Source organism: Eutrigla gurnardus, assembly GCF_963514095.1.
Source record: "Eutrigla gurnardus genome assembly, chromosome: 19".
NCBI lineage: Eukaryota > Metazoa > Chordata > Actinopteri > Perciformes > Triglidae > Eutrigla > Eutrigla gurnardus.
In genome coordinates, this window is record NC_139930.1 from 19,950,916 (window position 1) to 19,977,421 (window position 26,506).

A 26,506-nucleotide genomic window follows, 5' to 3' on the forward strand; every position below is an offset into this window, starting at 1 on the left:
TCTAGAGTAAACAAAGTGGTGTTGCTGTTAGAGACGGCAGAGTTGGGTGTTTATGCGTGTCTGTCTGTCTATCTGTCTGTCTGTGTGTGTGACTGCAGCTAAAAGCGAGACGCCCCCGGCTCGTAAAGCGATCCTAACACCATGAATAATGGAGAGTGCCGTGGCAGAGAGGATAAGTTCTCGGTGCAAGGCTCCTTTTTCACGAGGCTTTCTCCCGTGGGTCACGTGAGTGCTGAGATGACGGTAATTTTTCATGAGTACAGTGTCTGTTAGTCATATAGCCATATACAGCCCAGGTAGGAGACGTCCTGGTTGCCATTGCACCTTCTGCATGTCCTGAGTCCGTATACCTGCGGCGGTGCACACCCATGCTGCTCTGAACCCCACTATCCCACAACCTCTCTGCAGCCAAGGGTCAAATGAATTGTCTTTCACCATTAGAAACCCAAAGCAGCACTTACGAAACTAAAGGCCAGGGAAGTGGATGAATTAAAGATGCCGTCGAAACAGAAAAAATCCACAGCTTCAGAAGAAACCGAAGAAGTTGATGACGAAGTGGAGGAAACGGAGCCAAAATTAAAGCAGACGAGCGATGGTGTGGCCAAGGGGGACACCACAAAAGGAGAGAAGAGTCGTAAGAAACACAAGAACGCAGAGAGCTCTGAGAATCAGGACACCTCAGAGAAAGAGAAGGATAAAAAAGAGGGTGAAAAAGTAAAAGAGAGAAAGAAGAAGAAGAAAGCAGAGGACGATGTTGAAGCTGGTGCTGTGATTGAAAATGAGGGTGAGCAGAACAATAATGAGCCCACAACCAATTCCAAAAAGGAGAAACCAGAGGAGCTCAAAGAGGAAGTGACTGAGGCAGCGAAGGAGGAAAAGAAGAAGAAGAAGAAGAAATCCTCCTCGGAGAATCCAGAGAGAAAGAAGGAGATGGGATCCAAGGATAAGAAGTCGAAAGATGGAAAGAAGAAGAAGTCTCACAATGATGGTGATGAGGAGCCCTTGATCGAGGAGCAGGGAGAGGAGGAGGACTCGAAGAAGAAGAAAAAGAAGAAGGCGAAGAAGGGGTCTGTGGACAGTGATGAAGATAAAAAGAAAAAGGGGAAAAAATCCAAAAACAAACAGGTAGACTATGGCGTGATCTACCAGAATGAGCTGCTGAACTATCACACAGACTCATCTGATGGATACGAGGATGAATACTACAAGAAGAAAGGTAAGGGTTTGACATTGCAAAACAAACAGAGGAGCCACACATGTTGTGTGTGTCAGGTGAGTACTGGATTACCTGTTGGAGTGTCCCAACTGGTGAAGTCTTGAGTACAGGTTTCCTGCAGCTCAGAACAGGAGCACCCCGGGGGAATCCCTCTGTGATTGCTGTTGGGTGAAAGCTCAGTTATGTTACACATGAATGGAGCCAAACAGAAGCTCGGGGGCAGACAGGTGCTGGGTGCCGGCCCAGTCTCCGGGGCCGGGAGAACCACCGGGGCCGGGAGGCAGCGCTGGGAGCCAGAGGAGCTTTCTTAAAGAGAGGAAAAGAGACATTAAGTAGAAGAGAAAATATTTGGTAAATACTGTAAATGATTTATTACTAAACTTACTTTAATGTTACCTGACAAAACACATTTGTAGTTCTTATGAGACAGGATGGCCGTAAATGACAGTTTGGAAAGTGTAGCAGTCGGCTGTGTTCAAATGTATTTTGACTGAGGGAATTGCACATAAAACGTCTTGAGTTTAAAAGCTTTTTTATAACTTTACCCTCATCAAGTTGAGAGAGAGAGAGAAATGTACAAATGTGACATTACAGTGTATTTTCTGGCATTTTCCCTGCCAGATAATTGCTACCATAATGCAGCTGCTGACATGTGCTTTCAGCTCCTGATCTTTGTGCAGATTATGAAAGGAGCGGCAAGTATCATTATTTAGCATCAGAGGCGGTGACACCTGACTGTGTGTACTTGTACTTCTTACTTAAATGGTTCACTCAGGTCTCTGACACTCCCAGGAGTTTATCAAGGCTCAGCCTATCTGATTCTATCAGGTGTCTCTCTTTCTCTTTAATCCACCTTTAATAGCTCTGCCCACTGTTAATTAGATATCCATGTCCCTATCGGTATCTTTGGTCAAATTGCTCTTTATCAGGTCCCCTGGATGTTTCGGGTAATCTGTCAGTGTCTTTGGTCTCTGCTTCTTCTGCGTGTCTCCCTCATTCAATTAATCCGCTACTTTCAGTTCATTTATGCATTATTTTATGGATGTTTTTAAATCACCATATTTAGTCCTTCAGTCCACACAGTTTTCGCCCCGGTTACCAGTGAACTCAAGTCTGCAAGCTCTTTGAAACGACCCCTGCTGAGACTCCACACCACTTTATTCTAAATTGTTTCTCCCTGATTAAGTTTCACTCAGGGTCCCAGACAATGTCCTATACCTTAAAGTCCGGCCTGTCCAGTCCATCTTACATAACCACAGGAGACCACAGGAGTTTATATTTGCGTGCAGTAGTGTAACGGGGACTATCGAGTTACCACTGTATAAGCTAAGCTATTGAGTCACAGGCAACAGCCAATCGCTGACTAATCTCCTCCTGAAGATTTAATGTTGTAACTCAAAGACAGGCTGTTTCACAGGTGTGTTTTAAATTTCCTCAACAAAGAAAATTCAGATTGTGTTGTGCAAGGAGTGAGCTCAGTGGATGCTTGGTGACAGAAGTTGAGAGAAAAGCTGGGATGCACTAATCTGGCATTTTCAGTCCTGATTCTGATACCAAAAACCTGGGCTTTGGGTATCGGCCAATACCGAGTATCAATCTGATACCCGTGTTATTAATAAGCAGCTTAACGAACTTTGTGAAACTGTAGCAAATATAAAATTCACTGAATTGTTATTTATTAATAATATAATCAATCATACACCAGCAACTAAATAAACTAAATTCAGTTAAGAGAAATTACAATTCAATTGTGATCCATTTTTAATGCAGCAACAAATTGGTCAAAACGTATTGACTTATTATAGTATATAAACACTGAATCAATTGATGGCCACGTTACTTGATCCAACTCTTAGAATCAGTTTTGGCCTGAAATCTGTATCAGTGCATCCTCAATGAAAAGTGACTCACACAGACCATGATGCATGTTATAAGTAGAGCCACAAGCACAAGCCTACACATCATCTTACAAGAGTCTACAGCCATGCTCGCAGCTAACATGCTAACATGTTTACAACGCTAACATGCAGGTGTTTAGCTGCCTATAATGTTTTACATGTGATATTCCTCTATCTTAGTTCTGTCAGCGAAACAAAATAGCTGAGGCTGACAGGAAAGTCATTAGTTTAGCAGGTATGCAGTCGAATAATTTAACTATAATAAATGCATTGAAATTGTCCTGATGATTGCACTTGTTGAAACGACTGCATGCCATCAAAGTGATACAGTACATGCATGAATGTCTGCGCCAAATTTCCAGATAATCGATTCCAATAGGTGTTTAACTTAAAAGGTCAGAGCATCAACAAAGTCAGTAAGCATCATCCTCCTGGAAACATCAGTGTCTCTACCAAATATTATGGCTGACATTTCCCCCCGCATACAACACCTTAGATGCCACAAACTGAGATGGAGATTTTACAGACTGCTGAGTTTTCATCCTGTTTACCTTTCCATCAACTCGGTGGCTCGTTCAGCAGAAGAGACACGTTTGTGAAATGTGAGAGAGGTTTGTCTGGCGTATCGCACCAGACACGGATTCCCTGCAGATTCGCCGCATTGAATTCCCTGGCAACGCTGCATGGAAGGAAACATAACGCTCCCTAATGTTTATAGATTATTGGGCACTGTCAGAGGATGTGACTTTGTATTTGTCCTTTTCGTCAACCTTTTTATTATTACAATTATTAAGTTCTTGGTGGAGCTTAGAGAATTTATTGCCTTTACGTGCTCTCATTATTTCAGAGTTGTGATGTTTAGTGCAACACGGACGACTGGACACTTATTTTCTTCTCTCCTTCCCTGTCAAATATCCACTATCCTCTCTCTTTCAGTGTACGAGGTGGTCGCCATCACTGGTGACGTGAAGGGAGCTGGGACGGATGCTAATGTGTTTGTCACCCTTTTTGGAGACTTTGGCGTCACACCCAAGGTTCACCTGGCAAGCAAGTGGGTTCAAAAGGGTTTATGATGATGTCATCGTGTTATAGTACGCTTTGATAAATATGTAAGACTCAAAATACTGTCTCAATAACGTGCACTGCTCTGACTTATTTCACCTATTACAAGGTTTTATGTGTCGAAATTGGATGTCATTAGTATAATTAGTAAACTTAGCTAGTTTTAATGCTTTTTCAATGTCAGCTGTTAACTTTTAACCTTTTCTATTCCTTTCTGATCCTTCAGCACAGAAAAGAGGTATTTTCTAATCAGTCTACCAGAGGATGTTTATGAATCTGCCCTTGTGTTGAGTTGTATTGTGTATATAAACCTGTATGGGGGAGCATTCCTGTTCAACATGAACCTGATGCCTGTGGATCCCATGAATGAATACAAAATCAGTTTGCACAGCAAGGATCCTTTGACCTGTTTGTCAAAACCGTATCCGCCTAAAACATTATTTTTTTTGTCAGAGAAGCATCTCATGATCATAAAGGCTCAGTTGTTGTGGTGCGGGAATCTCTCCTCTATACAGTCGTTTAAAATGTCGGACACAGAATATCCGGAGTAAGGAGGAACTATGTGACATGGCCGGTCTTCGTTTCCATTCAGAGGCAAATGAAAGAAGACCACCAATGTCATTTCTGTGGATGATCAAATTACTCTCAGGGGATCTTAGCAGCAGCAGCAGGCTCCCTTTATCTCTGCACACATTGATTGACAGATAGGGTTACCTGGACAGCGTATAGGATATACCAACTTATTGTAAGCACACACTGGACCACGTCAATCACACCTTGCGGTGGTCTCAGTCATCCACTTCAGACAGCATCAACATACCATGCATCCAGTATTTCCATGCTGTGTTGCTCAGCAGGTGAAATACCCACATATAATGAAGATATTGCATAGCAAGGAGTTTCACCTTACTCCGATATATATTAGGTCCTGCCTGTATTGTGTAATGATAGAAACTTATAACATTATAACATGATACAGGTAAGGGAGGGTTTCTATGTCTCCAAGCATATTTGCCCGATTGAACAATCGCGGCAGATTAAAAATGCAACTCTTTGGAATTCACTGTGATCATAACATAAATTCCGATTGCATGAATTCCAAAGTTTGCATTGGGTTTGCTTTTTCATATAATCATCATTGACTTACAGGTGATTTAACGTGGAACACCTTGGCATTGTTTGTGGGTTGAATACTGTAGGGAGATGAGAACGGATGGCGATGTGGGTTAGAGACAAAGGCATGGAAAAGAGGGTGTCTGATTCGCTGTGCTCGGCAGAGGGGGGTCCTCTGTGCTCGCAGGCTCGGCTCGTCTCTGCGAGGGGTAGAAGCACACGAGGAGGCGGGATCGTTGAAGTGGCCGGCGCTTCAGGAGGTTTCACATTATACAACCGCCATGAGACCACCAGAGTTCCCTAAGCCGATTCAGTCAGGAGATGTAATTTACTGCTCCAGAGTTCAGTTCAGTTGTCTGCCTGGACCGCGTTGCTTCATCCCCATAATCTCTATCAATCAAGTAGAGCATCTCTCTTTTTCTCTGTCATACAACACATATAGCAGTCAAATTAGATTTCACGCAAATTCATTCATTTTTTCATGTTTCCTCAATTTACAGAAGCCGGACTGCGTTTGAGAAGAATAAGACGGATGTTTTCCGTATCAAAACGCACAACGTGGGGCCTCTGAAGAAGCTGAGGTACTGTACAGAAAACCCCCCACAGCGCTGAGCGTGTGATAATAACTGATCTAAATCTATTTCATATAATGTCCAGCAGATACCCTAGAGTTCCCTGACAACATCACAGTTTATGCTTAAGTATACCTCACACAGGATAACAGCAGCTTACAGAGAGGATCAAACCGAAACATTCCTCACTTATTTTCCAACTGTGATGCTGGCCATCAAAAGATTTCACCCAGTGACAGAAGGTTAAGCCCCATCTGTTGGGATTTAGTGTCTTACTCTAGAGGAGTTATGCAACAGCCGCCACACATAAACAGTGAAATGAGGTGCAGGATACACACATAGTCAGGGAGTGGAAGTGTTGCTTTTACCCCCCAGAATGTTTTACATTTTTTGACCATCTCCATAACTGGAATAAAGTCCATCTAATGAAAGAGAAACGTGTGTTTGAAAGTGGAGTGGACATTGAGTTGCAATTGCCAAACCCCTACTTCCAAGATTTAGGTTGACAGTTATGGGTGAGGGTTAGGTTGCCAGATCTCACACATTGTGTGAGGGTTAGGGTTTTTTTGAGAGCTGGCAAACAGTATTATTTTCCATTTTGGATTATTTTTCTTCTCTTTATTGTGCGAGTGTTGGCAGGAGGCCATTTCTGGCATCAAAATACTCCCAAATGACTACGTACAATAACAATTAATGAAAATCTGATTTTAATCCAAATCAGGAAGCTTTGTGTTTGAATTCTCCTGTTTCTCTCCACTGTTATGAACTCACATCGTGACACTTGAGCTTTAAAAGTAATATATTTCGCGTATGTGATGTGAGACACTCATCTGTGGTCGCCTGCAGGATGAATCCATGTCACCCTATGACGCTTGACTCCCCAGGATCGAGCACGACAACACAGGGATGAACGCCAGCTGGTTCTTGGACCGGGTGGTGGTGACCGACATGAACCGGCCCCATCTGCGGTTCTATTTCGCCTGCAACAACTGGCTGAGTCGGGAGGAGGCTGACAACCTGTTTGTCAGGGACCTGCTGGGCAGCATGAACCCCATGGACGTCCCGAAATGTAGGTCACTCCGGGACAATCGCATAACACAAAGCACACAAAGGTTCACAAGGGTTGAACTGAAACAACAGTTGTTTCAAATTCAAAATGCCAAGACCACATTACAGAGAAACCACTGGGTTCAAAAAATAAGGGACTAGTTTTAAGATGAAATACAGTATGCTAAAGCCTTGATAGCTTACAACTAATCAGACAGTCTAAGAGCTCTTATACTTATGCTGATGTCATTATCTCCTTAGAATTAATTTGACAGAATTTGTTTCCCAAATTCAGGACAAATTAACAGAACCCACATGTCTTTTTATCAACTTAGTTGCACACAAAGGTGTCTGAATGCCTACAGATCTGGTTGCGGTTTCATTTTTGTAATTTAATTCCATCAGGGCGTAATCCTCCGGTAAACCAGCCCATGTGTCCTCTTGTTGCAATGTGATCTAACATCTCAGTTCCTGCAGTCAGTCAAGCAGAGCGTTGTGAAGCCAGGCTCAGATAGAAAGACATGAGGACACTGTGCTGTGAGGGAGTGGTCAAGACTGATACTGCTGTTCACACACACACACACACACACACACACACACACACACACACACACACACACACACACAGTTATGAATATTTTACTTGGAAATCAACTCTGTATGCATTTGTAAGGCACCTGCCGAATGATAGATAGAATAGAAAAGTCCAACTAATTGTGATTAAATATTGCTGCTATGTATGTAATTCTTCCTGTTTTTCAGTAAATAAGTACATAGTGAGTGTGTTCACTGCTGACATGAAGGGAAGTGGGACTGATGCTGATGTCTTCCTAAATATCTTTGGAGAGAATGGCGACACAGGTAGGGCTGTGTATTCCTACTGTATATTCCTATTTACAGGATACGTTCTCTTTGTAAACTGATAATTTCGTCAAATATTAAATATAAATGATATTTATTCTTTCTGTAATGACTGTATGTCCTCATTGGGATTATTATGGTGTTTGACGCCGGTTCCAAAATGCTTTGTTTATTATGAAAGGAGAGAGACGACTGGACAGCGACAAAGACAACTTTGAGCGCGGGTCAGAGGACAAGTTCACAGTGGAGGCCCCAAACCTGGGACGGCTGAAGAAAATCACCATCGGCCACAACAACAGAGGCTCGTCAGCTGGATGGTTTCTAGATAAGGCACGTTCAGTCTACACATGCAATCCTGATCTTTACAGATGTGACCACATGCATGAGAACACTCATGCTGCATAATGTGTCCCTCCAGGTTGCGATTGACGACATGGGGAATAAAGAAGTGTATGAGTTCCCAGTTAACCGCTGGTTTGCCATGGATGAATGTGATGGCAAAATACAGAGAGATGTGATGGTTGGATCTGTGCAACCAATGGGTGAGAACAACGCATGTTATTTCACTGCAAAAAATATACTTAAATGTCCTCTTTTTTTAGAATTACAGTGTTAAACTGTACAACTGAAATATTTAATTTAATTTCAGTTTTACTGTGTATAATATATGTTTTTGTTGTTGGTATTTTCCTGTATCTACATAGGAATTGTATACAACGTACAAGTGATGACCGGAGATGTGAGGGGGGCCGGCACAAACTCTAAGATCCACATAGTCATGCACGGCTCCAAGGGCTTGAAGAACAGCGGCAAAGTGTTCCTAGAGGGCGGTGCTTTCGAGCGCGGCCTCATTGACATTTTCAACGTGGAGATTTGCGAACTGATCAGCCCGCTCAGCAGGGTCACCATCGGACACGACAACGGGGCTGTCGGGGCTGGATGGTACTGTGAAAAGGTACTACACCTCTGTATTTGGTTATCAGAGTGACTTTTCAAAGTGTCATTCACGTACTGAGCTACCCGTTTCCACGTCTAGGTGGTAATCTACTGTCCATTCACCGGCATCGAGCAGACGTTTCCCTGCGGGAAGTGGCTGGACGAGGACGAGGCGGACGGTCTGATTGAGAGGGAGCTCTACGAGATGGTCTCGCTCAGGCAGAAAAAACAGAAGAGTCGGTGGCTGTTATTAAATCATATCTGACTCTGGAAACATGCCAGCTTCTGACTAAGAGCATTTCTACTCTACTTCTACTCCAGAGTACCCATGGTCCCTGTGCATTTTGACATCCGATGTCAAGGGGGCCGGGACAGACGCCCAGGTGTTCCTGCAGATCTATGGGGAGAAGGGCAAGTCTGACGAGATCAGACTGGAAAACAACTCAGACAGTTTTGAACAGGGCCAGCTTGATAAATTCATGGTAAGCCCTCCATCTGTTGAACTGAGCACATCACAGCTTATTGCCCTGTTTACACACTGATCTACTGTTGTTATTTTAACTTTCTAGATTGAAATGCCAGAGATGGGAAGACTGCTGAAACTGCGCATCTGGCATGAGAAAAGACATCCATTCGCTGGCTGGCATTTAGCGAAGGTGAGACCTGTCATTCTGTCTGTCTGATCTTGCACCTCATCGCAGAAATAAAGAAGACAAATAAGGTGCAAATGAAGTGCACTTGAGGCTGCGTTGTACATGGTTTTGCAGGGGGCGGGATCTCCGTCTTCATTTGTCTGAATTTTAGATCACTTATGAGGCTGTGATTTTCCGCTAGGTCACTTTGCTCAAAACGTTAACGACGGAGAGTTATTCCTTTGAATGTGGCCGTTGGCTGGACATCAACGAAGACGACAATGAGATCGTGAGAGAGCTTCCAGCGACCGGAGAGCTCATTGAAGAGCCGCTGCCCTGTAAGAAATGCATTGAGGACACATGCCTGGTTGGACATAAATACACACAAGCTGTTATAATGTACGTTTTCTTTCCTGTGATAGTGATAAAGTATCGTGTTACTATCTGCACTGGCAACGTCGGTGGCAGCGGCACCGATGCCAGCGTCTTCCTCAATGTCATCGGTGACCTGGGTGACACGGGGGAGAGACTCATGTTTATGAGCAAGAACAATGTCAACAAATTTGAAAAGGGCAATGTGAGGGCATCATAAATACACGTAACGTAATTAAATTGTCCCGGTATATGCACTGTAGAAACATCAACAGTGTTCTCTCCGTCTACACTCAGCACGACGAGTTTCTCATTGAGGCCGTGTCCTTGGGCCAAGTGCGGAAAGTGCGCGTCGGCCACGATGGCCGCGGCGGAGGCTGTGGCTGGTTCCTTGATAAGGTGATGGTCCGGGAGGAGGGCCAGCCAGAGAGTTTGGCCACTGAGTTCCCCTGTTTCAGGCAAGGCAATAACACTTTACTCGTGACTTAACGTAACAATGAGTAGCATTTAGGGGGATCTAATGGCAGAAACGGAATACAATATTTATAAGTATGTTTTCTTTGGTGTATAACCACCTTAAAATAACCGTGTTTTTGTTACCTTATATCAGCTTCTCCAGCAGCCCAGCGACTAAAACGGCCGTGTTTACATTCACTAATTCCCCTGTGGCAGGTGTTTAAGTAGTTAGACAGCTGATGGATGACTTTGCCGCTACAAATGGGGACTAAATGCACAGCAGTCAGCCAGCTCTCTGCTTTAGTAACTGGAGCCAAACCGCAAGGCGGTGGTGCAGTGTTACACCTAGAAAGAGGCTCTTCCTGTCCGTCTGACTGTCTTTAAATTGGGAATGCATAGCATGTTGTATAAACTTAGACCTGCCAAATGTAATTGTTGTAATGCATAGCTCCACCCAATATATTTTAACGTCTGTCTTATTTTCTCCCTATTTCTTGTGAAAACTGAATATGATTCCAGATTTATAATTTCTACGTTATACATCTTGGTGGGAGGGTTGATCTCATCCTTTAGTTTATAAGATTCCGTTTGTCTTCGTCAGGTGGTTGGACCGTAATGAAGATGATGGACAGATTGTCCGTGAGTTAGTTCCAGATGGAGATGGCCTACGTCTATTCAGTGAGTGCATAAATAACCAACGATACCTTAAGCATGTTTAAAAAAAGGACAACATACAAATGCTAACATATTACATCAATTTCTGTCTGCACATCCTCCCAAGATGTCAGCTACCATATAGCAATCAAGACGGGCAGCGTGAGTGGGGCCAGCTCAGACTCCAGGGTGTTTGTCAAGCTGTATGGGGAGAAGGGTGATACCAGCAAGATGATACTGGCGGTTTCCGACAACGACCTCAGGAACTACTTTGAGACGGGACGAACTGACATCTTTACCATCGACACCTTTGACATCGGACAGGCAAGTTCTGCAGACGTGAATGTGCTTCACGGAGGTATCGTCCGTGTGTATGTCTTATGTCGTCTGTGCTTGCAGGTCAACCGTCTCCTGATCGGTCACACCAACGAGGGCTTGCGGGCTGGGTGGTTTCTGGACAGCGTGCAGATCTCTGTGCCAGTTCACGGGAGGCAGTACATGTTCCCGAGCCACCGCTGGCTCTGCAAAGACGAGGCAGATGGGAAGGTGGAGGTTGAGATCTATCCCAGTGAGATCTTGGATATCGAAATATGTAAATCAAAACGGTCACACATTATGGTCAGAATTCATTCTTTTAAACAGTGATTTTCAGTTGAAGTCATATGGCTTTGCTCTGCTTCTCTAACAGTGATCAACTATGAAGTAACAGTGGTCACAAAGGACGTGCGTGTAGGAGGCACCAATGCCAATGTCTTCTGTCAGATCTACGGAGATGATGGAAAAACTGAAGTTCTCGCACTAAGGAGTCGCTCCAACAATTTTGAACGTGGCACCACTGAGATCTTCAGGGTCTGTATAAAGCCTGTGTCATGTAATGTCAATGTATGCAGGAGATTTAAGTTCTGTTTCACGGTTTCCAAGCTCCCGGTTTGACCACCGTTTTCACGCCCACAACCCAGATCGAGGCTCAGGACGTCGGCAAGATCTACAAGATGCGTATCTACCACGACGGGAAGGGCATCGGAGACGGCTGGTTCCTGGAGACGGTGGACATCAAGCGGCTGAAGATGGCTATGGTGCAGGTTGAGGTGAAGAAGCAGGACACCAAGAAAGACAAGAAGAAGGACAAGAAGAAGAAGAAGAAAGAAGAGGAGGAGGAGGTGGAGATAGTGGAGGAGCTGCAGGAAGTGGTGGAGACATTTACGTTCCCCTGTCACCGCTGGCTGGCCAGGGATGAGGAGGATAAAGAGATCGTGGTTGAGCTGCTGACTGAGGACAACGAAGACCTGGAGGGTAAGTATGAATGCACTGGTGATGCATTTGATTCCAGAGGCTAAATAGTTTTTTACTTGTGACATTTTGAATTCATGCGGTGAAACATTAAAATGTCACTCATGATGTGGACTTTGTGTGTTTTTCTCTCAGTGAACTCGTATGAGGTTCATGTGTTTACTGGGACCATGTGGGGGGCGGGGACTGATGCCAATGTTTACGTCGACATCTACGGGGAGATTGGAGACACGGGGGAGCGACAGCTCAGGAAGGCAAATCACCTGAACAAATTTGAGAAAGGCCAGGTATGCTTTGTGTCTGTCAGTTCTAGATCTGCTCATTTTCATGTCATAATCTGAGTGTTAGTATAAACGTCTGAGAGAGTTAGATGAAAAGATTCATACTTGAGTATAAAGATCGGTGCATTCAGGGAAGTTTTATATGCTTATAATTGTTAACATTGATACTGTTTTCCTGGATAATTCTCGGGTGCCTTGTATGTTTAATACAGTGAATAAGTAATAAGGACGGCTGAATGGAGACATGTGACATTTCTTGACCCTTTCTCACTGGTTTGCTCACGTGTAACCCAGGAGGACATTTTCAACATCACAGCAGTGGACTTGGGGATCCTGAAGAAGCTGAGGATCCGACATGACAACAGCCAGGCCAGCGCTGGCTGGTTTTTGGATAGGGTGGAAATTGTAGACAACAAAGATGACACCACGTAAGTCATGATGACGTTAGCAAGGGGAGCAGATCCTCACAAAAAATACTGTGAACAATTTAACCAACAGTTGTCATCGTCATTTATTTCATTGATAAGAAAAATATTGTTCCGGACACCAAATAATTGCCAAAGGTTTCACAAAACGGCATCATCCTTCATAGCAGGCAGAGTTTTGCACAAAGCATGTCTGTAGAGCTCCACTGTGTGGCGTGAAATGGTACTATCTGGTTATTCTGGTGCAGCCTGTCTGTAAATAGAGATGGCCATTTAAGTATTTCTTGACAGTCAGACTATTGTGTTGATTGTGCAGAGTGTATACAGCATTTATTTATTATGTGTTGTGTTTTAGGTACTTTTTCCCTTGTAAACGCTGGCTGGCTGTTGATGAGGATGATGGACAGCTTGCCAGGGAGTTAGTTCCTGTGGACGAGGCCTTTATGAGGAAAGGGGATGATGACGATGACGAGGAAAACTCTGAAGCCACACTTGGTCTGGAACAGAAAGGTGAGGGCAGCATTATGGCTGAATACATTTGTTTTTTTTAAATAAATGAATAGGAATACTAATCACACGGTTTAATTTTCTTTTGGTTTCTTGTTATTACAGCCATGTCAACAACATACACAATGAGGATAAAAACTGGTGACAAAAAGTACGCAGGAACTGATGCTAATGTCTTTATGATCCTGTACGGCACCAAGGATGACACGGGTAATACTTCAGACTTCCACACTGAATTTATATATGGGTGCATTTGTATTTAAGTGATTGAATTACTCTGTGATGTGTGTGAATCTATAGGGATAATTAACCTGAAGGCTTCAAAGACTCATAAGAATAAGTTTGAGCGGGGTTTGATCGACGAGTTCATCGTGGAAGCTGTGGACATCGGACCCCTGAAGAAGCTGCGTGTTGGACATGACAACTGTGGTACTGTATGAGAGACTCCCTACCTGTGCAGTGAATAATTAAAAACCAGCCTACATATGTGATCACAGTAATTTGGGTTTAAGGCGGAGGATCAGCAGGTTGGTTCCTCGACTGGGTGGAGATCGACGCCCCGTCTCTCGGACTGAAGCTGCACTTCCCCTGCGGCCGCTGGCTGGATAAAGGGGAGGATGACGGGGCCATCGTCAGGGACCTTTTCCCTAATTCTCTTCAAACGGAGCTTTACACACCATGTAATGACTCTACAAAACACACCTGCAAATATAAAGATATTTGTCATTCGATGCACATAATCGGTTATGTCTTTTTTTTTTATTCTTGTTCATTTTGTAGTTGTTCCTTATGAAATCAAAATCTTCACGAGTGACGTGTTCGGAGCAGGCACGGATGCAGACGTCTTCATTGTCCTGTACGGGCGGGATGCGGTGTGCACCCAGCAGGAGTCTCTGTGCGTCAACAAGAGGGAGCGGCGGATGTACTTTGAGAGAGGAGCTGAAGACATGTTTATTGTCGAGGTACAATAACGGTGTACGGTCATAAATACGAGAACCGGGTGCATTAATCAAACTCTGCCGAGGAGCGAAGAACGGCGAGGCCATCAGTCAATACTGAATACAGTGTTAATTTGGCAATGTTCTCTGTGCAGCTAGAAGATGTGGGGGACGTAATTGAAAAGATCCGTATCGGCCATGACAACCGCGGGGTCAACCCAGGCTGGCATCTGGACAGAGTGGAGATCCGACGGCTGCTCAGGAAGGGAAAGGTACTGGTTCCCTTCAGAAGACAGATCCTTTACTTAATAAAAATACTCCAATGCAAGTGAAGAACCTACGATGAAAATGTTACTTGAGCTAACTTACATATTATTAGCAAAATGTATTTAAAGTGTCAAAAATGCCCCCAGTAAGTGTAATATTACTATGTATTATATCGTGGGTTGATTATTACAGATACACATACATGTGTAAGTACCATTTTATGGTTGTAAAAACAAACATTATATACTGATATACTTTAATCTGTAACAATGAATCATATTTTTACAACATCACATGCAAGCGCCTCAAAAAACACCTGATACTGATTTTTTTGTACCTTCATGCCTGAAATATCTGAAATATTTTGACTTACATTTTTCTTTGTCAACATATTAGTATCACATCCACTGGTGACACACACAAACACTTGTGGTCAGTAGGTGGAGATGTTCTCTTCACAGATACATGAGGGTGATCCAAGCTTGTGATTTCTGACAGTGTGCACTAATTATTCTCCAAACCACAAACAAATAAATGAATCTCTCTCTCTCTCTGTCTCTCTCTCTCTGTCTCTGTAGGGTTCAGAGACTGTTATCTTCCCGTGTGAGTGCTGGCTCGCCAAGTCGGAGGACGATGGAGAAACGGTGAGAGAGCTGGTGCCCTCTGACATCATCACTGAGAAGCTTTCACGAGACGGAAGCCTAAAAGTCACCGAAGTGGAGGTGGAAGATGCCCTGGAGAGTATGTTAACACACGCAGACACACTTTACATTCACATGCATCTACACACACAAAGATGCAGAAACGTGTGCAGGATTGTATCACTCTGTTGGTGGTTCTGTCTTCAAGGAAAACAAGGCACTTTTCCCTTCAGGGCCTTTTGTCTAATCCCCGAGTGAGCCTCTGTTATGAAACTGGCACCAAACAGCAATGGAAAATTGCTTTCTTTTCAGTCTATTTTGCACTCAAACGGATGCCCATGTGCCCCTTGTCTGTCGTCATTGTCCTCGCCACAGCTCACACATACAAAGTGTCAGTAATGACAGGCGACGTGTACGGAGGCGGCACCGACGCCAACGTCTTCCTCGCAATTTACGGGGACCTCGGGGACACCGGGGAGAGGAAACTCAGCAAGTCGGAGACAAACAGCAACAAGTTTGAACGGGGATCTGTAAGAAAGCCTTTTTGTGTATTTTGTGACACAATGAGCAGCTTTATAAAAGAGAAATAAGCTACAGCTAAAATATCATGGAAACTACATGATTATATTTTATCCCCACAGGTGGATAAGTTCACTATAGAGGCCGTCGACCTGGGACAGGTCTTCAAGATAAAAATCCACCACGACAACAGTATGATGAGTGCCGACTGGTACTTGGACCAGGTGGAGGTGCTTGACGTGGACACGGAGGAGGTCTTTCTCTTCTTATGTGAGCGCTGGCTGTCCAGGAAGAAGGAGGACCGACGCATTGCGAGAGTCTTCTATGTTAAGGTGACGTCTGTGTGTGGTTGTGTGTATGTAAAGCTTTTAAAGGCACGTGTACAAATGGGAAAGGAGATATTAAATCACAAGAAATTAGTATAAAAAATAGTAAAGCACCTTGTGGGTCAGTTCATCCACATTTTTGTCATGCTAGCTCTGTGATGTACTAGATCTATGTGTTGAAAAACATAAATGTCTTAGCTTTTAGGTTTCTATACTATTTCATTGAAAAGAAATTAAAAAAAATGACATTTGAACTAGACTGTCATTCTGCAGCCAACGTGTCTGTGAGGATGAGCTAAATGCTAATGTCTTGACAACATCAAACGTTAAAATGCTTGTGTTTTGACAGGAATAATGTTTTCCGTGTTCACTATCTTACGTTAAAACAAACAAAGCGCAGCTGAGGCTGATGGGAACGTCAGTGGTTTGGCAGGTTGTCAAAAACAAATTAAACTGCAACCTTTTTGTTTGTTTGTTTGAACTGACTCTTAGCAATTAGAGTACAAACTGGTTTATTACAAACATCGCTGCCATAGCTATTAATGGTAATGTATATCATTGCACTGGAAGCTCATATATCCACACGGCCTTATTAAACACAAGTAGACTTTGTGTGTTTCTATAGATCTCAGCATGTATCCGTGTTTGTCGGCATCACTGTGTGTGCGTTGTGTTCTTTCAGGGTTACGAGGGAGTTAGAGAGAGCCTACACAGTAAAAAGAAAAACTCAGCCGTGACACTGAAGAGTGTCGACAGTAACATGAACAAAAAGAGCAAAAAGAAGAAGGAAGAAGAAGTTGAGCTCCCGAGTAAGAAAAAAAAAAAATAGCAAATTGGATTCATCCTCTGCTCTGTGGCTGTTTGTCATTAATATTCTAACACAGACATCTTTTATATAATCTCTTTATGAATGAATAAGTGCTGTGCCCTTCCTGTGCAGTCATACCATACCACATCACCATCTGCACTGGACTGGAGCGGGATGCGAGCACCACCAGCAGGGCTTACGTGATCATTATCGGGGCCAATCACACGCAGACGCAGAGGTTGTGGCTGGACCTGCCGGACGAGAGGAAGGGCTTTGAGGCCGGCTCTCTGGAGAGCTTCCAGTCCCACGGTTCAGATGTGGGGGAGATCAAAAAGGTTGAGGTGAGGGAGGGGGGTTTCAGGGATGATTGTGCGCTCCACACACACATTCACTCACAGAAGAATACACCCACGTAGCTTGAAGTGATTGTTGCTTGTCCTCCCTGCAGCTCGGGCATGATGGGGCCACTCCTGAGAGCTGCTGGCTGGTTGATGAGCTGTCTGTTGCTGTGCCAACCAAAGGGGTCAAATATATCTTTGCTTGCAAGTGCTGGCTGGCTAAGGATCGAGGAGATGGTTTGACTGCTAGAGTGTTCAACGTGCTGGACGCAGAGGCCATTTCCATCTCCCAGCAGGTTTGTATGCGTCGGGCTGAGAACGTGCGTCTAAGTTAATTCTATCTCCCACGGTTACTAATGAAACCAATGGGGCTGCTGTAAGAAAAGTGGTGCACGACTCCAATTATTTCCAATTAGTAACTTTAAATCTGATGCATCTCTTGGTTTAGATTGAATTTCTAATTAATTTCATATTTGAGTAGATTAAAGAACACCTTCCAGTCAAACATTCAGATATATGAGATGGGAAAAGTATCTCTTATTTCTCTTCTTTTAAAAGAAGATGCTAACAGTTGTATGTAAACATCAGATTTATCTAAAAATAAGTTGTCCTTCTGGCTGATTTTGAGAGGCTTTGACGGCGTTAGAAAATTAGATTATGTTATTAAAGGTTTGAGCCCTTTACCTTTGGTGGCGCTTCAATAAATGGGGTGAAAGTTATATAATCATGTTAAAAGATTCTAAACAACAAACAGTATCTTCCTCAGGATATCTTATTATGAAGAGATGTCAGACTGGGCTGTGTCCTGTCTCCATATCTATTTCTTTTAGCCAGTGAATTAGTGACATTAGAAACAGTAAGACAACTATTATATTACAATATCATTGCTTTACAACTGTAAATGATTTTAAATGCTTTAAATGTATCAGTGTAAAAACATGCTTTCCATATACTTTCTTACCATTATTTAAGAAATGTTATCAGCACTGCCGTCAACCTCATAATTAAAAATGTAACTATATGTTACAGTATCTAGTATATTTTAGAGGTCATACTGCTTGTGTGAGATGGTTAGAGTATGTAAAGATTACTAATGTCTTATATTTCATGTCAGATTATTTACGAGGTGACCGTAGTGACGGGAGACGTGCAGAACGCAGGAACGGACACCCTGATCTTCATGAGTGTGTTTGGAGGCAACGGCAGCACGGAGGAGATGCTGCTGCAGAAGAACGAGGACAGGTAGCCACGCGGCGTAAGTAAAGAGTCTGTTTCGTTACGCTGCAGATTATAGACTGTGTGACGTTTGTGTGGCGGACGACAGGTTTGAGCGCGGCCAGGAGGACACTTTCAACATGGAGATCGATGACATCGCTCCGCTGAAGAAAATGAGGCTTCGTATCGACGGCTCCGGCAGTCGACCCGACTGGTTTCTGGATCAGGTCAGCTCACTTTAAAGGAGAACTCGGTTTTACGCGGTCCGTTTACAGGTCTTCAGGGGAACCGCTGCATATGTGGAAACAGTTTTCAGGCTCCAAATAACAAAAGAAATGTGGGGGTGTGGAGAAAGTAATGAGCTCTGTAGCCTGCCCCTCACCTCTGCAGGAAGCTATCAGCTCAAGGCAAAGTTAGCCACCGCTATACTATATCACAATGAACTGTTTGTGATTAAGTTGCATTCTGGGTAATGTAAGCACCAGGTATTGAAAAGGAAGAACAATACAATGAATAAGAAAGACAATATCCATTATAAGTTAGACCATTTTAAAGGAGTGCAATGCTAAATCGGTGAAGTACAATGACGGATAGACGTTCAGGAGAAGGTTACAGCAAAAGGAAAGCTTTGAGGGGGTTCAGGTCTCCGGAATGAGCTGATCATGCACAAGTTTCCTTTATTCTTGTTAAGGGCTAATTGGATCCAAAGAAAGAACTGCAGATGCCATCCATAAAGCATAAAACCAGGAGCATAAAAAGCAGAACAGTTCTTCCAAAATCAATAGAACAAAGCACTCACAGGTTTGTTTTTACGCTGGCAGTGTTTGCTGGAGGTCACAGGATCATTCAATCTGTTATATCACACACACACACACACACCTATTCCTGCCTGCAGGAGAATGGTCAATGATTCACCCACCCACAAAGACACACACACAGCAGGGCCACATTTATTCACCATACTTTTAGTTCTGGCATCACAAACAGTGAAGAGCACCTTGTGTTTCTGTATTCAGGAGAGATTTTTAATGTCCTTTTAGGGTGAAGTGCTTTGTGTTAATGCAGTGGATATCGATGGACTATGCATATTACGATATTGGCACTGATAAGACATAGTTTCCCCAAAATGTTTCAGTACTTTCTCTCTTTGGCTGACCCTGTGAGGACAGCATCACTACTCACCTCCCAACTCAGTGTGATGTCTCAGGCCAAACGCTTTGATGAAACAGAACACATTTCCTATGCAAATGTCTTCTCTGGTAAAGTCACCGTTGCCTGCAGAGCAGCCGAGCAGTCAGGAACAATACCGAGCCCTGTCCGTCCGTGCCTGGGACTCGGCGACTGCGAACATCTCCTTGACTTGACCCCGCACAGAGCCTTGTGTGTTCAGCATCACAAGCAGATGTGCTGCCTTTATGGATTGCCGGGTCTGTGTATTGAAAAAGGACACAACAGTGCACCGGGCGGACTGCCAGCATAGTAAACTGCCCAAATAAATAGGCAGAGTGGAGAGGTAATACGAGCGTGGCTGGCTGAGCCGGGTCTTTGTCGAGTGATAAAATGTTTCCCGGGACTAATGATCAGACATTCTGAGGCAGGGTTTGTGTTCATACTCGTAAGAGATTAGTGTCCATAATATGACGATGTATAATCATTCTTCCACGATATTGGTCCACCACTTTGGTTCAGAGTGTAATATCTCAACTATTTGATGAATTGACATGATGTTATGACCTTCCTTGTGCCCAGAGGATGCTAATAGCTAAACTAAGATGGTGAACGTGGAATATTGTACCTGCATTTAGCTCAAAGCTCCATTTTTGCTCTAAATGCAACCTAAATGTTCCCTTTTTAAAGGTATTTTTCTTGTACAGGATATTATTAGGAATGGATGTTTGTTTATTCCACAAAAGCTGACATCAATTAACCTTTGCAATACATAACAATAACTATAAATATTTAAGTCTAGGTTAGAAAGAAGTGCATTCATACACTAGGTGTCATTTTTATTGCACTTTAGTGGATTAGAAAGAAAAGTATGTGTGATATTTATATTTGAAGTGTTAACTCCAGGTGATCATGCGTAACCTGGCCACCGAGGAGGTGTCTGTGTTCACGTATGAGGAGTGGCTTTCCCGGACGCGTGGACCAAAGAGGACCATGATCTGCGAGATGGCTGCTGTGGTGGACGAGGAGCTAATGGTGGAGATCACCACCTACATCATCCAGGTCAAGACCAGCGACAGCGCAGGCAAGTCCTCAGCAGCCGTCGAAAACCCTGAATGTGGTGTGATGGTTGTTTTTTGGATGTGTGCTGTATTTCTATGCTTATGTTATCACATATACATACATCAATCATCTTTTTTTTTGTAGCCTGGAGGAAATGATTGAGTAATTAACATGCAAAATGTAAAGATTAGGAGGGAAAAAGGCTGAAAATATAATAATTTTCTCTGCAGCGATAATGTTCTGCTGTTAATTATCCAGCGACCCCTCGGAGGGCCCTGACCCCCAGGTTGGAAACCGCTAATCTAAAGGGTCTAAATGCTATTTGAGCGTACATCGAGAAGGATTCATCTTTAAAGACCGACTTTGAATGTTAACATCCGACCCGTGAGGCTGAGGAACCGAAGAGTTTAAACATATTCAACAGATGAGCGCATCCACGAGTCCACTTGTTAAGCGCGCAGACATAATCATGCATCCTTTCATCTGTGGGTCAGCGTCGGGTCAGATCCAGGGAGGCTCCGAGTGAGCAGAGCAGCTCAGACATCCTCTTTCATCACCAACATCCTCCAGCTCTTCCTGGGGGATCCTGAGGGACTCAGATGTCAGATGAGAGATTTCAGCTGTCAGGTCGTGTCCTTGGTCCGCCTCGCCATCACCTGTCTTGATTGTTTTTCTGAACGCTTTCAAAATAAGGCACTTGAGGGGTAACCTGCCGGGTGCTTAAATGGCCAAGTATAAAATGATAGTGGCTTGATATTTCTCAGATGAGTGAACCTCTCACCCTGTAATGCCAAATTAGCGCTACAACCTTGTAGAGGCTATTTACGTCTGTAATCACATTCTTTCAACCATTATCCACGGCTCAAGGCTGAGTTCATGGATATGTTGCACAGCTCCTCATCCTCAGCCGACTTGTCCTTGTGCAAAGGTTTTCAGGAGGAATAATTAATGCGTGGCTCCGCCGTCGTAATGAAAAAACAAACCGTTCCACACAGCGTTGCTCCCTCTCTTCTTCATGCGGCGTGTTCTATAGCTCAGTAGCGCTGCTGATCAATACGATAGCGTGGCGAGAAGTCTGAGCCGACTTCAAAGGAGTGCCCTCTGCCCTCGGCTGTTACTGGAAGCTAAGATGTAGCACTGCTCCTCCACTGAGGCTCTGAAAGGAATAATGAGCCAGGCTGATGCACACAAACACACACACACACACATTACATAGGCGGTGCTGCACATAAAGTAATGGTCTCCTTTGGGAACTGTATGGAATGATCTCTATGTATAAGTGTGCAAGAGGGTTGGGATGTCAAGTAGGAGTTCTTAATATCTAAATGTCTAATGTTGCTAACGCTAGTGCTGCTCATTAGAGCTACAAGGCTGGTAATTAAAATGTCAGATTTCTAGTTTCGTGTCCAGACACACAGAACGAGGACACACAACATGCTGTAGACTGGCCTCATCATCATCATCTAATACACATTCATTATTATTCTAACTCTGTAATGAAATAACAAACCATAGAGGGATTATAAATGTGCTGTCTGAGTCACAAAACGTGGCTTTCTCTGCTGCTCATTGCATAGAGAAGTACAAGCTTTTGTAGTTAACATTTTTATGAGTTAATAATACAAAAGATGCATTTAGAAATATTACAATGATGCCCAGTGTTTAATCACACACGTTTTTTGTTTTAAGGGAAGCAGAAATGTGATGATTTTCTTCCTAAATGACCGACTCTCTCCTGTTGCCGTCAGGGGCGGGCACCGACGCCAACGTGTGGATCATCGTTTTCGGCGAGAGCGGCGACACGGGGACGCTGGCGTTGAAAGAGTGCAACAAGTCCAACAAGTTTGAGCGCAAGCAGGCGGACACGTTCCGCTTCTCGGATATCCTCAGCCTGGGAGAGCTCTCCAAAGTACGAGTCTGGCACGACAACTCAGGTCAGCCCTCCGATAAACGGCCGCTCCGTCTGCATTAAATCTGGGGAAAGAGGGTGCTGTACGGATGGAGTTCAGTTGAGTTACAATCACTCAACCTGAGAGGAATCTGGACAGATTCGTTAGGCCGACATCACAGAAGTGATGTCCGAGCCTCCGCTCTGATTTAGATGAAACCTGAACAGATGACGGCTTAATGGAGCTGCTGATTTTTACAACGTTTTACTCCTCGGCCTGAAAAGACTGCTGCATCACTCTTGTTTCATCACTCTTGACATTTTTTACTTACCGTCTTTTTGTTGTTTGGTGATCACTGCTTACTCTCAGGTCCGGCCCCGGGGTGGCATTTGGAGTATATCGACGTGAAGGACGAGATCATGGACAAAACATTTCGCTTCCCATGTGACCGCTGGCTCGCCAAGAATGACGACGACGGACAGATAATGAGAGAACTGGCGTGCGCCAACAACGACTACTTGGACCTGAACGAGAAGACGAGTAAGGCCGGCGCCTACGACACATTTAAAAGTCGTAATCGTTTCAGATTTAAAACGCATTGTGCTTCCTGTGGGCCCTTCACAGTAAAAGCCCCGCTGTGTTTTGCAACACGTTTAATGTGAAGCATGAAAAGTAGGATAGTCTTGTCTACTTTAACTGTCCATGTTTTTTTTTGTAGAGTATGAAATCTGCATCACAACTGGAGACACAGAAACCAAAGAAAATGCTTGGATTGTACTTGAGGGGAAGAAAGGCCGCTCAAAAGAATTTGTAATGGAGAACTCCTCGAAGAAGAAGCGGTTCTTGCGGTAGGTACAAGATTTACTTAATGAGCTGCGACTTGTTTACTTGAGAAAGCTTAAAAGAAATGTGCTTTCTCTCCTTCTAATTCTGCCTCTACACTTATTATGATAATCCCACCGGCAGCAACCCACGATGATGACTTTGGCTAATTTGAGCAAACGGCTACTCCCTCCAACGCGCTTCTTTTCCTCCCTTCTTAGGGGAAACGTTGACAGGTTTGAGTTTTCATCCAAGAACCTGGGGGACATCGTTGGCATCTGCCTGGGCCACACACCCAAGGATGGAAAGAAAGTGAAGGCGGAGGTTTACTGGCATGTGGAGGAGGTCGTCGTCACGGAGAGAGAACTGGGAAACAAGTAAGTCATCAGCTGCTGCTCGGCGACCGACACATTCTCACACCAGTGTGTCGAACGCCGCAGCTTGGTCAGTGGCACAAAGCCTCAAACTGTGACAAAATCTTGGTTTCGGGAGAAGAGCACGGTTGCCGTCGCTCGTTCAAAATCATTTTTACTTTTTAGTTTCCCGCGGGACAGGAACCTCCTGGACACAGTCCTGTACTTGTTTGACCCATCCACTTCCCCTCCTGTCGTCCCGTCTGGACGACTTCACACTTCTCCTACGTCATAACGCCGTGGGAGGCTGAGTCACACATAAGTGCTTAATTGGCGTCAGGAGAGCCCTGACCAAACTGCGTTGTTTGACGTGTCTGGAGTGAGAACGGGGCGGCGTGATTCAAGTCGTTTGCTGGAGACGGATCGTGCTCATTGTTCCGTTTCGTCACCTCCAGGTACATTTTCAGTTGCAACGCCGCCGTCCCCCTCTCTCCAAAGAGGGACGACTTCCTGAACTTCGAGTGCACGAAGGCCATCGAGAGCTTCGCCAGCAAAGCTCGAAGCCTGGTGCCCGTCAAGTACGAGATCATCGTCATCACGGGGGACGAGAAGGGGGCCGGCACGGACGCCAACGTCTTCATCAGCATCTACGGCTCCAACGGAGATTCGGGCTGCCGGCAGCTGCGGCAGAAGTTTCGCAACCTCTTCGAACGCGAGCAGACGGACCGCTTCCTGCTGGAAATGCTGGACATGGGCGAGCTGCAGAAAGTGCGGGTGGAGCACGACAACTCTGGCCTGAGCCCCGGCTGGCTGCTGGATCGTGTAGAAGTCACCAACACGGCCAATGGTGTCACCACCATCTTCCTGTGTGGGAAGTGGCTGGACACCAAGAGGGCCGACGGGCAGATCGCCAGGGTCTTCTACCCCAAATACTAGAAAAACTCCCCTCAAGTACTGAACAAAGATGCTCTGGCAGCTTTTATATCTCAGGAATGGAGACAGATTTTTACATTCATACATCATTATAATGATGATAATGATATTCCTGGAAATACAGTGTATTCCTGGGTCAGGAAACTGAAGGTGCCATTCTTTTTAAGTTTCATATCAGGGATGGTCTGTTCAGTCATTGTTATAATTTTAGGTTTTATAAAACATTAAAGTCTTTTGCAATACTCAATACAGCTTTCAATCTGCGTGATTCACACACACAACATCCCAACTTCCAGGATAAAAACACATTTAAACAAGCAATTGTCCATTTTATCCAATTTATTACAAAAAGAGCACATACAAAAGGATAATATACAAGCCATGAAATAAAATTAAAATTAAAAACTCAACAGTTTGGGTTTAGCAATGCAACTTTTGAAATCATTATTATTATTAGTAATAATAAATAAAGTACAAAATTCCACCACATGTGAATCTAACATTTACCCATAATATGCTCATCCATTTCTTCATCAACACACTCATCACCATTAATGCGCTATTGCTTTAATATTAATGATAAATAGTTCTATTTTCAGATAAAATATCCTATATTGAAAAAACATTGCGCAGTCACAGCTAAACAGCAGAATTTCATACGAGGATGGCGGCAGCCCTTTCACTGGCACTTTTTGGGATATTTTCTCTTCAGTTTTTTTTTTTTTTTTCAGTTTCAAACAGCAACAAAATTCTTTTTTATTTTTTTTTCTGATATATTCTTTGTATATATTTTCACCATATACTATTAAACCATTGAGACTATATTGAAACCTGAGAAAACATGCATTTTTAGAAAAAAGTTGTGCTTTAAAGTCCTTGCCTTCCTTTCAGACTTGAAAGGAAACAGGATCGATTCTGAGAGGAGGGGCGGACGGTAAAATAAAAAAAGAAGAAGAAGAGAGTCGGAGATAGAAGATAAACGGAACCAAAGAAGGATTACTGAAGTATTAGTAAAGCCCACGATGAAACATGCCTCTTTATAGTCAGAACTATTTCCACAGTATGTTACACTCCATTTTGACTTTTTTTTTTTTTTTTTAGGGTAATGGCTTTTATAGACACCCGTCAAAATGACGACTCGGCTCCTTCACGACTCACTCTTTCAATTAAGCATGGGGACCAATAAGGCATGGTGGCTTCATGGATTGATTGTTATTAATGGTTTCAGTAATATGGAAATATCTCCTAACACTTAAAGCGAGGCACTTGTTTATGCTTATAGGTCTAAAAAACTGAAGAGAAACACCGGAGAGATGAGTATGAAAAAAAAAAAAGATCGATACAAAGAGTTAAAGCGAAGGAACATGCTTCACAGATGATCGTTATTAAAGACCCATAGTGCATTTGTGAGAAGCAGAGTGTAAAAAATAAAAGCCAGAGTTCCTAGTGGTAATATTAAAATGATCTAAACTAACTTCTTTTTTTTTTTTTTTTTGCCAGTGAGAGGGTTCCCATATTTAAACGAGTGCAAAAACAAAACAAAAAAAAATCACTTCATTGCAGTTTGTCCACTACATCACAGCATGGGGGATCAGAGAAATTGCATTGAATGGAATGTAACCAAGATCCACAGCACCACATGAGAGAGAGAGAGAGAGAGAGAGAGAGATAGATACAGAGAGAGAGAGAGAGAGCGGGCTCAGTAGCTCAGCCTTGAACAGTAAACATCGCACAGCCAGCTTGTGGAGATCAAACAGCAGGACTTGTATTTTTCTTTTAACTTTAGTGTTCCAAAAGTACAACTGCATGCAAAGCATTCCCATTTAAAACAATGCAAAAATGAGGTAATAGTTTTTTTTTTCATAGCATTTTTGTGTTATTTCTAAATAAATAAATTATGATTCAA

General features: G+C 43.6%; 1 protein-coding gene across 1 annotated transcript; it reads left to right on the top strand.

The window, feature by feature from the left end:
- The first annotated feature begins 432 nt into the window (after window positions 1-432).
- On the top strand, window positions 433-24,717 carry loxhd1a (lipoxygenase homology PLAT domains 1a). Its single transcript, XM_084034595.1, has 42 exons — window positions 433-1,216; window positions 4,051-4,165; window positions 4,403-4,414; window positions 5,790-5,870; window positions 6,746-6,930; window positions 7,671-7,769; window positions 7,951-8,099; window positions 8,188-8,311; window positions 8,474-8,724; window positions 8,806-8,941; window positions 9,027-9,187; window positions 9,275-9,361; window positions 9,540-9,675; window positions 9,760-9,914; window positions 10,007-10,167; window positions 10,767-10,843; window positions 10,947-11,143; window positions 11,219-11,411; window positions 11,508-11,668; window positions 11,779-12,112; window positions 12,245-12,396; window positions 12,685-12,818; window positions 13,171-13,325; window positions 13,428-13,532; window positions 13,623-13,751; window positions 13,835-14,002; window positions 14,103-14,284; window positions 14,416-14,532; window positions 15,106-15,268; window positions 15,544-15,698; window positions 15,810-16,019; window positions 16,696-16,822; window positions 16,954-17,162; window positions 17,270-17,455; window positions 18,274-18,401; window positions 18,484-18,601; window positions 20,448-20,625; window positions 22,352-22,537; window positions 22,862-23,032; window positions 23,211-23,340; window positions 23,536-23,691; window positions 24,123-24,717. The coding sequence occupies exons 1-42, from the start codon at window positions 496-498 to the stop codon at window positions 24,601-24,603; spliced, it is 7,275 nt and encodes a 2,424-aa protein (XP_083890721.1). The 5' UTR covers window positions 433-495; the 3' UTR covers window positions 24,604-24,717.
- The last annotated feature ends 1,789 nt before the right edge of the window (window positions 24,718-26,506 follow it).

What these genes read in the sequence shown, in the direction of transcription:
- loxhd1a (XM_084034595.1), top strand. Translation starts at nt 496, where the DNA reads ATGCCGTCGAAACAGAAAAAATCCACAGCTTCAGAAGAAACCGAAGAA. An exon ending in AGATGGCCTACGTCTATTCA is followed by an intron (nt 10,844 to 10,946) that starts GTGAGTGCATAA and finishes CATCCTCCCAAG; the next exon opens with ATGTCAGCTACCATATAGCA. An exon ending in GGGAGATCAAAAAGGTTGAG is followed by an intron (nt 17,163 to 17,269) that starts GTGAGGGAGGGG and finishes TCCTCCCTGCAG; the next exon opens with CTCGGGCATGATGGGGCCAC.